The 12,906-nt window shown below is 38.3% G+C and overlaps 1 protein-coding gene across 1 annotated transcript in view; it reads right to left on the bottom strand.

Moving 5' to 3' along the window:
- Positions 1-12,906, bottom strand: part of CUBN (cubilin) — a 143,365-nt gene that overhangs the window by 115,113 nt on the left and 15,346 nt on the right. The window contains 10 exon segments of the mRNA XM_058035258.1: positions 785-915; positions 1,923-2,139; positions 2,434-2,596; positions 3,063-3,241; positions 4,028-4,184; positions 7,742-7,932; positions 8,132-8,294; positions 9,101-9,282; positions 10,502-10,733; positions 12,213-12,331. Of these exon segments, the coding sequence (XP_057891241.1) occupies positions 785-915; positions 1,923-2,139; positions 2,434-2,596; positions 3,063-3,241; positions 4,028-4,184; positions 7,742-7,932; positions 8,132-8,294; positions 9,101-9,282; positions 10,502-10,733; positions 12,213-12,331 (1,734 nt within the window).

The raw sequence follows: 12,906 nt of genomic DNA, 5'->3' as shown, positions 1-12,906 counted from the left end.
GACCCTGTCCCTCTACCTTCCATAGCACTGAGTGCCTTGTGCAGTCATTTCTTGAACACATCCAGGGGTGGTGACTCCACACCTCCCTGGCCAGTCATTTCCAATGCCTGACCACCCTTTCTGTGAAAAAATGCCTCCTAATGTCCAAAAGAGAAGAGAACTGAGAGAATGAGCAGCTATTCTTCCTTTACCTCACTGAAGTAAGTCTTGGCCCTTTAGAAAATACTTAAAGAAGGGATTTAATGCATGACAGGAGCCTTGAACTCTGGTGGAGACAGAAATGTTGCACTCTGTTGTAATGAAGAAAAATCTCTAGTGCTTTCAGATTATTTTGGTGCTTTATCAAATTTCATTCTAATTGACCTTTCTCTACCCACCATCAATATTGAACCTTACAGAGATTAAATTAATTTTTTATAGCACCCAAGAGTCTCCCATTCAAGTCAGTTGTCCATGACTAAGTTTCCTAGATCACACATACTCAGTTCAGAATGCACAAAGAAAATTCAGAAAGTACTTTTTCTAAATAATTCATGTAGTTCTGCTGTGTCAACTCTCACTGACTTTTTAAAGAAAGCAACAATGCTGCTAACAGAAATTGCTTTCTGCTTTCCTAGGGAGTAAAAAAAGCTTCTGAATAAAGCAGAATGAATAAGAAGGAGTAGAAGAGGCACCAGGAAGTCTTCCGGCAACACAGAAAATAATGTTTCTGTTTCTTGTAGTGGTTATTTATAGTGACAGCTGAAAACATTTAATTTGCATAATGAACAGACTGACATATTACCTTTGGATGCATCCAGGGAGATATAATTAGCTGAGAAGCCTTCAGATGCAATGCTGTGATCTGTCACGAAGGACAACGTCATCATATTGCCACCACTAGTGAGAGATGGTGGAATTGATCTTCCACAGTATCTGCAGCAAAAAGATAGCCCAAACTGAATGGCAGTACTTTGTAAAGCCTCTGCATCACTGGAAGAGAATTCAGCTTTCCTGTGAAGTTTGAATAGTTACACACACACAATTCTCTCCTTTGGATGATACAGATCCCAGGCATATACCCTGTATCATGGGACTAAATAGCACACTACATGTTAAAAGGTACAAATCTGAAGTGTGGCAAAATCAGAGAAGAAACTCTGACTTATAAAAATGGTCAAATTCTTATTGAATTTATACTCTTCTGTACCTACAAAATACTCTGTTCTTTTGTAGGAGTCAGTGTGGCTGGCCAAACACTAAGATTGCAAAATGTTCTTCATTATGAGAGTCATTTGCTCCTTATTTTCCAAATACTGCCATCTCAGCCAACTGTTTTACAGTCTATAGTGGCAACTGGATACTGTTCCCAAGTAATTAAAATGTTCTTGAATTCTAGGGCAACAAGAAAACCTTGTGTATACACCAATTGGAGAAGTGAAATAAAAGAAAATATTCTTCCCTAAGATAAAATCATGTATCAGAAAAAAATGAAAACTAAATCACATAAAATGCAGGTTGTGGTCTAGTTTTTGCAGATATTCAAATGTACTGCCTTTTAAGTAATCTGTCTTTCACTTCTGCAAGTCTTAAATCCTGTCTTTTCTGGGCAAAGATATATAAATGCTTTCAATTTATTTTCCATATATCAAAATGTCAATGGAGCAGACAAAGCTAGCTATTGAAACCTGTCCTTAAAAGAGCTATCCTTTAGACACAACTTAGTTTCTCTCAATATATTATTTATTAAATGTACTTCTCATTGCATGGTCAAGTGGCAAGCTGCCTTTCCTATCCTAGCAGAGAAATTGCTGCTATTGTTTCTGTGATGAAAAGAAAATAATCTATACACAAAATTTAAGGAAGCAAATTGAATGTCAACACCTACAGAGCAGTGTTCCCTCCACAGTAACACAGGTCTGTAGGCTAATGGACATATTTACCTTCCCAATTTTTGCAGAGTGCTGTTGTCATATATTTCAAGATAATCCTCTCTGCAGCTGTAATCAAATGCCAAGTTAAATGAAGTGAATGTCAGGCGGATAAAGTAGTCGGGCTGAACGTTGATAGTCCAGGTACAGTTGATCCCATGTGGGTACACATCTGGATAACCAGGACTTGCAATGGTTCCTGAAGATCCAGTGAGAGTCTCTCCACATACTGCAGAGATTTAAATGATATGGTTAAATGGAATCAGGTTAAATGATATGTTTATAAAAAAAAGTTAGACACTTATAAAATTGGTTACTTTTCTTTCTGAAATTTCATAGTCTTTCTTTCTTGATGCATACTACATGGTAACTGATTCAGAACTTATCTCCTGTTACACCATCCTAAAATTTGATTGACAGTTGTTTTCCTATATTTATAGTTTATTTATATAGTTGTTTTCAGTTTGTAGGAAAATTTGGAAAGTCCCAACAGTCTACACGGAAACAGTAAAACAATCCTTACCTGTATCTAATGGCCAGTACTGAGCTCTGAAGCCAAGGTTGGTAAGTGAGGAAGCTCTGAATTTGATGTAGAGGTTGTTCCGTGTGGATTGCACTCTAGAGGGTACAGCTGTACCACAGTATTTCTCCAAAACAGGAGAGTCTGCGTTGTTGCCATCTCTGACCTGAAGAATGGTGCATTCAAAATATGCTATAGAATTTTTTTATTACATTCAAGTATTAACCATAAAGTAATTCATAAGAACTATAAAAAAGAGATCCTTAGGAAGTCAACCCTACCCTTTCTTCATGTGGTTTCCACTACAGGCACAGAGAATAAAACCTTATGCCTATCAGAGAAGCAGAGAAAAGATGAGATCTTACACCCTCAGCAGTAAATGGCACAAAAACTTCCAAACCATGCCTATCTGTTTAAAGAAACCTGATACTTGTCTTTGATTATCAAAACAGTCATAACATCTTTGGAGAGCCAAGAAAAGCTTTGGGATCCTATTATGAACCTGGAAAAGCTTTTGTGACTGCTGGAAGGAGTGCTCACCTGTCAAGAACTTCCACTTAGGTGGAGATGAGGATCAGAAGGCACTTGCAGGTACATATCTACATCCATAGTGCATGTGTGTGGCTCCTTACCTCGATGTAGTCCGAATCACAAGTGGTTGTATCTCGAATGTCAAAGTCAGTGAAGTTAAGAATCACTGCTTTGGGAGCTGGCTGGGAGATGATCCACTCACAGGTCTTTGGGTGAGGGGACATCCTGGGGTAATAAGGTGAATGGATTGTGCCTGTTCCAGACAAGGAGCCTCCACAGGCTGCCAAGAGACACCAAGAATCAGTACTTGTGATGAATGATTTCAAGGAATGTATCATAATGATGATGTATGATATGTATCAAGTAACACTATGAAATTAGAAGGAAACCAGCTCTAAATTATCTTATTACAGCAGCTACTACAGATCACACAACATATTTAAAAGAAAAAATTTAAAGTAAGCATATTTAAAAGAAAAAAAATGCTATAGGTATAGCATAAACATGCTTGTACAGAAGACCAAATTGTGCCCATGAAAACTAATGGATTTGACTAATTTGTTTCACAGACAGATAGGCTCGTTGGTGGTTAAGAAATTAAAGACAAGCAAAATGATAAAGATATTTAGGCGGAATTGAAGTTATAACATCTCTGATATTTCAACATCAAGTGATAAATCATTAGTCCCATATTGCAGAATCGTTAATATCATATCACAGGATATTCTGTGTTGTAAGGGACCCACAAGGATTATCGAGTCCAGCTCTTAAATGAATGGCCTACATGAGGATCAAACCCACAACCTTGCTGTTTTAGCACCAGGCTCTAACCATCTGAGTTAATCTCAAAGTCAGAAGTAACAAAAGGTCTGTTTCAAAGCATGCTAGCAGTGCCTACAGCAAACCTGCTGCAGACATCTTTTTAAATTAATAAATTGACTCTGTTCTGTTCTTTCCTTTCTTTTGAAGTTTGTGTTTAAACTATTATATGAATACTATATCATAGAAATGACTGAAAGTGTCCAAATACAGGAAGTTCACAGTGCAAATGACCAGTTCCACTTACCAACTTGATAAATAGCCCTGAAGCTAGATCTCTGCACAGAAGCATCAGACTTGAATTTGATCCAGAGAGCATTGCTGGTAGAAGTGATTGCAGACATGAGTGTATTATGACAGATTTTTCTAATGAGAGGAGACGTCTCACTGTCACCATCTCGAACCTAGTCATCAAAAAGAGGAAAGTGTTAGATCATAAAATCACTGGGATCTGATATCCAGATAAAACTATCATCTCCCAAGAGCTGCTACATAGCAAAAGGAGTAGCTGTTTTATGTATTTATGAGAGGGGCACAGAGCCATCACTGTAACTGGCACAAGCACAGGACTTATGAGAGCTCAAAGAACAATCAGATGATCAGCACAGAAGACACAAACACATGCTGCTGTCACAGGACATTAGGATTAAATTATCTTCTCTATGAACCACAGTTTTAGCACTATTTGGACCTACGGTTCCGAAAGTGACACCTTTAGGATGAAAAAGACAGGTAGGGTGCTCACCAGTGATAACTGTGAAATTTTTGCCAGCATTAAAATCCTCTGGGGAATGAAAATGGTATTTTTTATTTTCTTGCTCAGGCCATGAAGTTTCCAGTGATTTTTGTATGGCACTTCTCCAGAACAAGCATCTGCATCCATACATTGATGCAGGCAGACAGCTCACTAACAGAAGATGCAAACTCCAAGTCCCTGACATCTTGTCACTCTTTTAGCTGAAGGGTTCAGTGTGTGATAATGGCAATGAGGCTACATCAGAGAATCCAGCTTTTACCTTCCACTGCCTTTCTACTGACCTCAATCAATTTGCTAATCAAATGAGAAATGTATCTTATATATTTTCCCTGCAGTTGATTATATATCCTGATTATCAAGGGGAGTTGATGGGAAAGACTTCTTTGTACCTCAAGACTTCATACCCTGAATCCATATTCCATGAGTAAGAATAGCTACATCCAGGGATCCAGGCAGAGTCCTGGTATATCTCTGAGGTGCCCAACTCATTTCAAGTGGGCAACAACAACCTGAGGTCCAAAAGATGGGTCCTTTGCTCTTTGCCCAAGCAAACAAATGCAATTTTTGTCCCAAAGATTCTCCCAGAAACAAAATGCCTTTTTTCTGCTGTAAAAGTGCTGGTAGTTCATGTAGATGGAACTGCATTTAAACACATCTACATGATGTCAAAGCCAAAAAATCATTCCAGTGAGTTCACTGGCAAACCAGGGACATCCTGGTTTCAGGTCCCCTCTCAACAACAATTTTTTCTTCCTCAGCTGTATTCATCCATGGTCTGGGAGAGAAGGTAAGGAACTCTCATGAGTGCCCTGGTGAACAGGCAGTGGCTGACCTGCTTGTCCAGCTTTGCAGCCTCAAGCTGGCGAGATGGCTTTCTGACTTACAGATATTTCCAATTTCCCTGGAATTTGAGTTTAAGGTGACAGAATTATTCTGGATTTATGGCAGAGCAGCTGACATCAGAATCTGCGCCAAAATATTTAGTAAATCTTTGGAAAGCAGTGAAAACTTCCAGAGTGGTAATTCACAGGAGGTCACATGTTTTTCTTGAGCTGATTCTCCTTACACTTTTTGTTTATACAGTCCAGTGAGTAGTGATAAAAATAAAAGGTTCTCTAAAGCATGTATGTGAGTAATGTCCCCTCTTGCTAGTTAGAAGGACAGCATGTAAAAGGGGCTGCCTGGGGTAGCATCTTACCTCTCATCACCATGTCACAGCCTTTCTCAAATAAATTTTATTGTCTCTGTTTTCTTATGGCAGATGCCCTCCTTAGCAAGAAACTAAACATCCCTCCCTGAGCAAGTGCTGTGAGCTGTGTCTGGTCCCTGTGCAAAGTCTACAGATTTCCTGATTTAACCAGGGAATGGAATAATCTGCACCTTTCCAAAGTGACAAAAAAGTTGTTGGAGAGTAACTTTTAAAGTAACTTAAAGACCCAAAAGTTATCTCCCTAGATGAGCCAGTGGGGGAGTATTTTACAAAAGCACATGTGAAAAAATCAGGTCTTAATATCAGAGCACACACAGTACTTTGGTTTTACTGACTGTCCCAGCCAGAAAATGTCAGTCTGATTTCTCTGCTCTGGGCTGAGCCACAAAGTGAGGGGGCAGGAAGAAGAGGAGGTTGAAACATGGAAACTGAAGGGCTTGTGACTGATCAGCACACAGTGAGGTAAATGCCTTGCTGAACTGATACAAACCAATGGTGTTCAACAGAAATGGTTTTGTTTCTGTGGTTCTTGTGAATTTAGCTGCTGTTTTGCCAGCAATTAGGCATGAGGAGTAGCAGGCCAAACAAACAAAAGCTGTCTGTTTTCATTAAACACACTTCCCCTCTCATTTCAGAAACTAATTACACTTCATTCCAACCTAGGTCTTTGAATTACAGGAGGAGAAAAGGGAACGATGACAACACAATAACATCTTTTAAAAATAGACCAACAGCACAGAGCTCACAGGGGCCTGTTCCTCACTGGTAAAGAAGAGATTAAATACAAAACCCAACCTGTGCTGCCCCTGAGCTGCATGGCTGGCAGTGCTGGACCCAGCTCTGGGGCCACAGGGATGGCTCCCTGCACCTACAGCTGTAAATTTATATGTAACACAACACTGCAAACCAATGAAGAGAGAGCTAGAAGTAAAAGTCACCTCAAGTGGATCACACTAAGTACTGACACTAGTATTGCATTATTATTACATTTTCCATATAGAAACATTCCAACTGTACCATTTTGTTTTCTTTGCAAATCAACCACAGACTGTGCCCAGCTTGTTTTCCTTCTGTTTAGCTCTGCACAGCCCAGGCACAGTTTTATCCAGGCAGCAGTACCCAGCAGCCATCCCACGTGGGATAAGGCCCTGTCCCAAGGCCTCTGCTGTTGTACCCAGCCTGTATTTCTCTGCACATTTGTATGTAACACAACATTGAAAACCAATGAAGAGAGAGCTAGGAGTAAATTCACCTCAATTGGAACGCACTAAGTACTGACATTAGTATTGCATTATTATTATTACATTTTCCATATAAAAACATTCCAACTATACCATTTTGTTGTCTTTGCAAGTTAGATTTAGACTAAGAACAATTCTTGAATTAGACTTGAAAGACTTCAGTTATGGCAACAATAAACTCCCAGCTTTACATATGTATATAGAATCATTAAGGTTGGAAAGGACCTCTAAATCTTTGAGTCCAACTGCAAACCGAGCTTGGCCAAGCCCACCACTAAATCATGGCCCTAAGTGCCACTTCTACACATCTTGTAAATACCACCAGGAATGGTAATTCAACCACTTCCCTGGGAATGTGTGTATAAATATTTATATAGTGTTTCCTTTTAGTGTCAGATCAAAATCTTCCATTTAACACTTTGACTCCAGAAAATGCTGCATAGCAGCTATGGCATTATTTTTTTTTCTTGCAGTTGACATTCATTTACCAAATGTTCAAACCCCCCCCAATCATGTAAAAATTATTGAGAATTAGTGTTAAGTTGGACAGATTTCCTCATTCTCTTATCTTTGCTTCAATCCAAATGCACCATCCTGCTCTTTCAGCCCCTGTAACTTTTGGGCCCTAGTAAATTCATCTACTAAGTTGTTTGATTAACACCCATTTCTGCAGTGGCCCTTGGGACAGAAGTTATACGTGCTCTTGTACACATATGCATTCAAACTTTCATATCAACCTATTAAGAGAATCACCTCTATATAATTTGATGAACAATCACTATGACTCTCCAGCTCCATATGGGTGAAGTTGAGGAATATTTTTTCATCCTCTGGCTGCCGGATAATGTAGACACATTGTCGGTTGTTGATGTAAGGGTTAGGCCAGAAAGGAGATGTGATTACCCCTTCACTCTCTGTGAAATTTCCTCCACAACTTGGTTCTGCTATAAAAAAAAAAAAAAAAAAAAAAAAGACATATTCATAAGTACAGTAACTCCTTTTGAGGTTGCCTCTGTACAATGTCTGCAAATCAAAAAGAATTACTATATTATTAAAGAGCAAATGTTAATGACATCCATTCATGTGTTATCTCTATCTCTAGAATGTCACAGACCGACCTTTGATCCTGAGTATTTTACTTACCAGGAGATGTTGTATACACAATATGGAATCCTTTATCAGTAACTGAGTCATCAGAGTGAAAGTGAATAAATGCATATGGACCAGTGGTTTGGAGTGGGGGTGGAGATCCAGTGCTACAGTATTTACCAAGGACAGGGTCTTGTGGAAGGAGTCCATCTCGAATCTAGACAGAATGACAGATCAACAGTTAGGATTATCATATGTGTGTGCCAGTTGTGAACAGTACCAACACTCTTTAAGTTATCTCTGAGGCCACAGACATGTTATGGATGGTGGGTGGAGGGAAAGCTCATAGGAAGTTTCCTCCAAACACAGAGGAACCAAGAAGCAGATCCACCAGCATAGCTGTGATGCTGCTGCCAGGAATCATCAAGGGTTTTGTGAAAGGGAAAGAAATTATCAGGAGATCTACTGTTGAACTGCTTTCTTGAAATCATGCTCTGCATTGCACACAACATGCTATTCCAAATTAGCTTCGCATTTCCATGAGAAGGTATTGCTGAATTCTGTAAGCATTAGGTCACACTCAACAAAAAGCCCTAAGCATCAAGTGGTGGATGGCTGTGTGAGCCAGGATATGAATCTATTAGTCTTAGATCCCTTTCCTGAACAGTTTCCCATAGGCTCATGAATTCTCTTGTGGGTTGACATTTGACAAGGAGTTTAGAGACTGAACTTTGTACGAAAGTGAAAGCTTCCCATCAAGTATTTGGCCTGAATCCCATCCTTTTTGTCACAGGACTTCCACCAACTTCAATGAAGCAGGTCTCATCCCCTTTCTGCCCAATTGTCTCTGATTGTGCATGGATGGATGGAATATGTAAGTTAAAAAAAAGCATTTCAACCCAGGATTAAATTTTTAAACAGTCTCCTTCTGTACATAAAACAGTTTTGAAATACGTTTGTATTCCCAATGTTTTGCAATAACATAACCACAAAATGTTGTCATCATTCACAATTACACTTTACCTCTAAATAGTCATAATCGCAGTTGTCATGGTGTTCCAGGCTCAGTGTGCCAAAAGCAAATGTGATGAGGAGGCCAGGATTGGTTGAGATGGTCCAGAAACAATTTCTGTTTACAGGATAGTTACCAGGATATCCTGGAGAGCTTATGGAGCCATAAGTACCTGTCAGCTCACCACCACATTCTAACAGAAAGAGACACAGAACAACAGAGTATTTATCACCACATGTCGGGTCAGCAGATGAACTGTCCTGTAGTGTAAAAACTACCTACAACTTTGGGGTCAGAGTAAATTAAAAACAAAGACCAAGTCAAACAAATCAGCAAGTTTCTTATTTCTTTAAATTTTGCGGTTAATTCTGCAATTTTAAAAGGAGAACCCCAAATATTTCCTGATTTGTACAGTAAATGAAAGATTCTTACCCAGACATGATTAACATGCCTTAAGAAGAATAATCAGAAGCACTGTGTTTGGATTGGATTTACAAAATTAATCTGAATTTCTGTGCTTTGTAAATAGTCTCCATTTTTTATCCTATCACAAGACTAGTTTCATTAAAAATAAAAACAATTAAATAGCTAGTTTCCTCTCATCTATACTGCTCTCTTTGCTTTTTTTTCTGGTAGTGCTATTTTTTCCTCCAAAATATCTGCTTTCATTTTTCAGTACTCAAAGTATTAATTCAGTATTTGTCAATTAGTAATTATCAATCTAATAATGACAATTGAAAGAAAAAACCCACCAAAAATCATATTAAAAGGATTTCAAGAAATATTTCTAGAAATAAGGAAATGGCATTTTTTACTCTATGGTTAATTTAAGACACAACCCAATGCACTTTTTGCTTCTAGATAATACACAGAACACTGAAGTGACCTTAATGTTATGTGAGATGATTTGAAATTTATCTCTGGGAATGCATTGCCAGACCATCTGGAACAATCACCCAATTACCATTATCAAGAATTCAGGCAGAAATCTACAACAAATCACACCAAAAACCCTCATACATTCTTTAAAATCCAGTTCCCTATTATCTATCATGTTTGGAACATTTAGGCTGTTGTAAATTGTCAGTGGCAAAACAAACCATTAATTTGCTTGCTCGAAGTACCAGATATTTCTGTGACAAAAGAGAACTGACTACATGAATGTTATCCCCAGAAACACATGTTCCTTGGGGGATTCCTCACAGGAAGTGTGAAGCAGCCTTAAAATCAGCGAAAGCTATTCATGCAGAGACCTAGAACTAGAGTTTGAAAATATCTTCTAGTGATATATATTTCAGCCTCACTCCCTTGAAAAATACTGTCCTTCTGTTCCTAATGTTTCCTAATCAAAGGAAATAAGTAATTAATTTTACTCCAAAGCCATGAAAATGCTTTGCATTTGATCAACTTACCAGGATCCTGAGATTCCCAATGAACAGTAACACCTCCAGTAATGGTGTGGTTTGAGTATAACCAGAAATACAGAGAGTTGTGGGAACTGAGAAGCTCTGTAGGACCTGGGAAGCCGCAGTATTTTCCAAGAATGTGCATTGATGCTGAAGGGCCATCATGGATTTGAAGGAATTCAGAGTTACACTGATTACTTGTCTCCAGTTGGAAGAATGGGAAAGTAACACGCAGAATCTAATAGAAGAGAGAAAACAAAATATCTCTTTTCTCTGTTGCTGAGACAATATCTATGCAGAGACTTTATGGAGCAGATATGTGTGTCCGTGCAACTGTGAGAATCTATGAGCTTTTATGTCATTTCCTGAAATGTTCCAGGACAGAAAAGAATATCAAAGAATCTTAAGGGTCAAAAGGAAAGGGAGAAGATAGACAGACATAAGACTTTAGTCAGTGAAGTTTTCTGGAAAGAGCATTATTTCTATAAACTAAAAATTGAGACCATTGGCCTGTGTGTGTTATATGTGCAAAATATCCATATGTGTAAATTTCAAGCCATGTGAAAAGCTTGAAACACAACATAAAATATCTTATTCCAGGTTTCCCTAGGCAGTTTTTTCATCAGATAATTAGTATTTTTCACCCTTGCTATGTTTGAAAGTGTTGTAATAGGAGTTAAAAGGCTCAACAATATTGTTTTGCACAAATAAAATCAATGTCTCTAAAGCCCATTCTGCATACTTAGTGACATGCACAGCTTTAAGTTTCAGATTTTTCACTGATGTGCTGTAACATGCTCTGCTGAAGACAGTAGTGGCTCCCCACCTTTAGGCTGAGGACATGTCACATATATATATATATATATATATATATATATATATATATATATATATATATATGTAATGCTGTATAAACTACTGTTAAGTACTGGTTTATAAAATGATTTAATTCGTTCCAGAAAATGTCAAAAAAAAAAAAATCAAATATTTAGATCCCAGGTAAGAAATTGAATGCTAAATTATGGAGTAGCATATTTTGTAGCTGTTATTTATAACACAAGTAGAATTGTTAGTTGCAGATCAGAATCAGAATATACATTTGTGTGCAACAGTTAAAAATCAATCTTTAAAAAAAATCAGATGCTGTTATTACCCAAAGGCATTGACAATATGAGTTAAGCATTCTACATTTCTGTACTCAGATATCAGAAACATGAAATTGTTTTGGGGTCACAGAATCACAGAATAGTCTGAGCTGGAAGGCACCCAGAAGGATCATTGAGTCACACAGATAAGTGAAGAGCTGGCCCACGTGGGGATCAAAGCCAAAGCCTTGGTGTTGTCAGCACCAGGGTCTGACCAGCTCCCTCAGCTCAGGATCCACCCGTGGAGCCCATCAGAGCAGAGCTTTCCTCATGCATCCATTCACAGATCACATTCTAAAGCAATGTAGAACACTGTAGCTGGAGTAGGTTAATAAACTGCAACTCTCATCTGCTTAGGAAAGCTTGGAAAATCTAACCCAAGCAAATCTTTAGGCTAAGGAGCCTGAAGGGTTGTAAGGATCTAAAATTTATTCTTTTGAAAAACTATTTATTCTGAGGGGATTGGATCACAGCATAGAAACACATGTAGCATGAAGATAGTCATGTTTGCTCTGATAAGCAATCAGGGATCCTACAGACTGAGGCTTTCTTTCACCTGAACTCTACTTTACCTTGTCGGGAGTAGTTTGAACAACCCAAGCACAGCTGACCCCGCTGCTGTACCACTGGCTGTTTGGGTTGTTAGGGTACCTGAAAGACCCCCTCGAGCCTGAGAGGTATCCTCCACAAACTGCAAAAAGAGAGAGAAAATTAAACAGATTTTGAGCTATTACTCTACAGACTAAACCAAAACCTAGCTTTTTTTTTTTTGCATAGATTTTTCCTATTGAACATTTAAAGCAATGTTGAAAAATACTTATATAAAAGGATCTTTAGGACTTCCTCTCAAGTGGAATGACATCTCAGAAAAGCACAAATTCCCCGAAAGAAAAATAGTTTTTGGAAAAAGAAAAGAATGTCACTTGGAATATGTGGATACTGCCAAAAGATGTTGATTCTGTCTCATGATAGTGTCCATAAAATGCTTTGCTTCCAGAAGTATACCTCCAGACTGAATCTCCAGATTTTTCCCTTTCAATGAAAAAACATTTTGCATTTTGAAGTTAACGTGATGTAAAATTGTCTTTCTCAGAAGGGGTACATCATAGAAGTTATCCTCAGGAGGTTTTATTGTTCCATTTATTCTTTTTTCCCAGATTTCTTGGCCTGATAATCCCTCTCATGATACACCATGGTCTCTTCTCTCACTGAACCATTCAATGCATGGGAACTGAGAACTCCAGACAGCTACAGAATAATATGTCT

The sequence above is a fragment of the Melospiza georgiana genome, chromosome 1, assembly GCF_028018845.1.
Source record: "Melospiza georgiana isolate bMelGeo1 chromosome 1, bMelGeo1.pri, whole genome shotgun sequence".
Classification (NCBI taxonomy): domain Eukaryota; kingdom Metazoa; phylum Chordata; class Aves; order Passeriformes; family Passerellidae; genus Melospiza; species Melospiza georgiana.
Note: the sequence above shows the minus strand (reverse complement) of the source record. Positions and strands in the feature narration are given on the sequence as shown.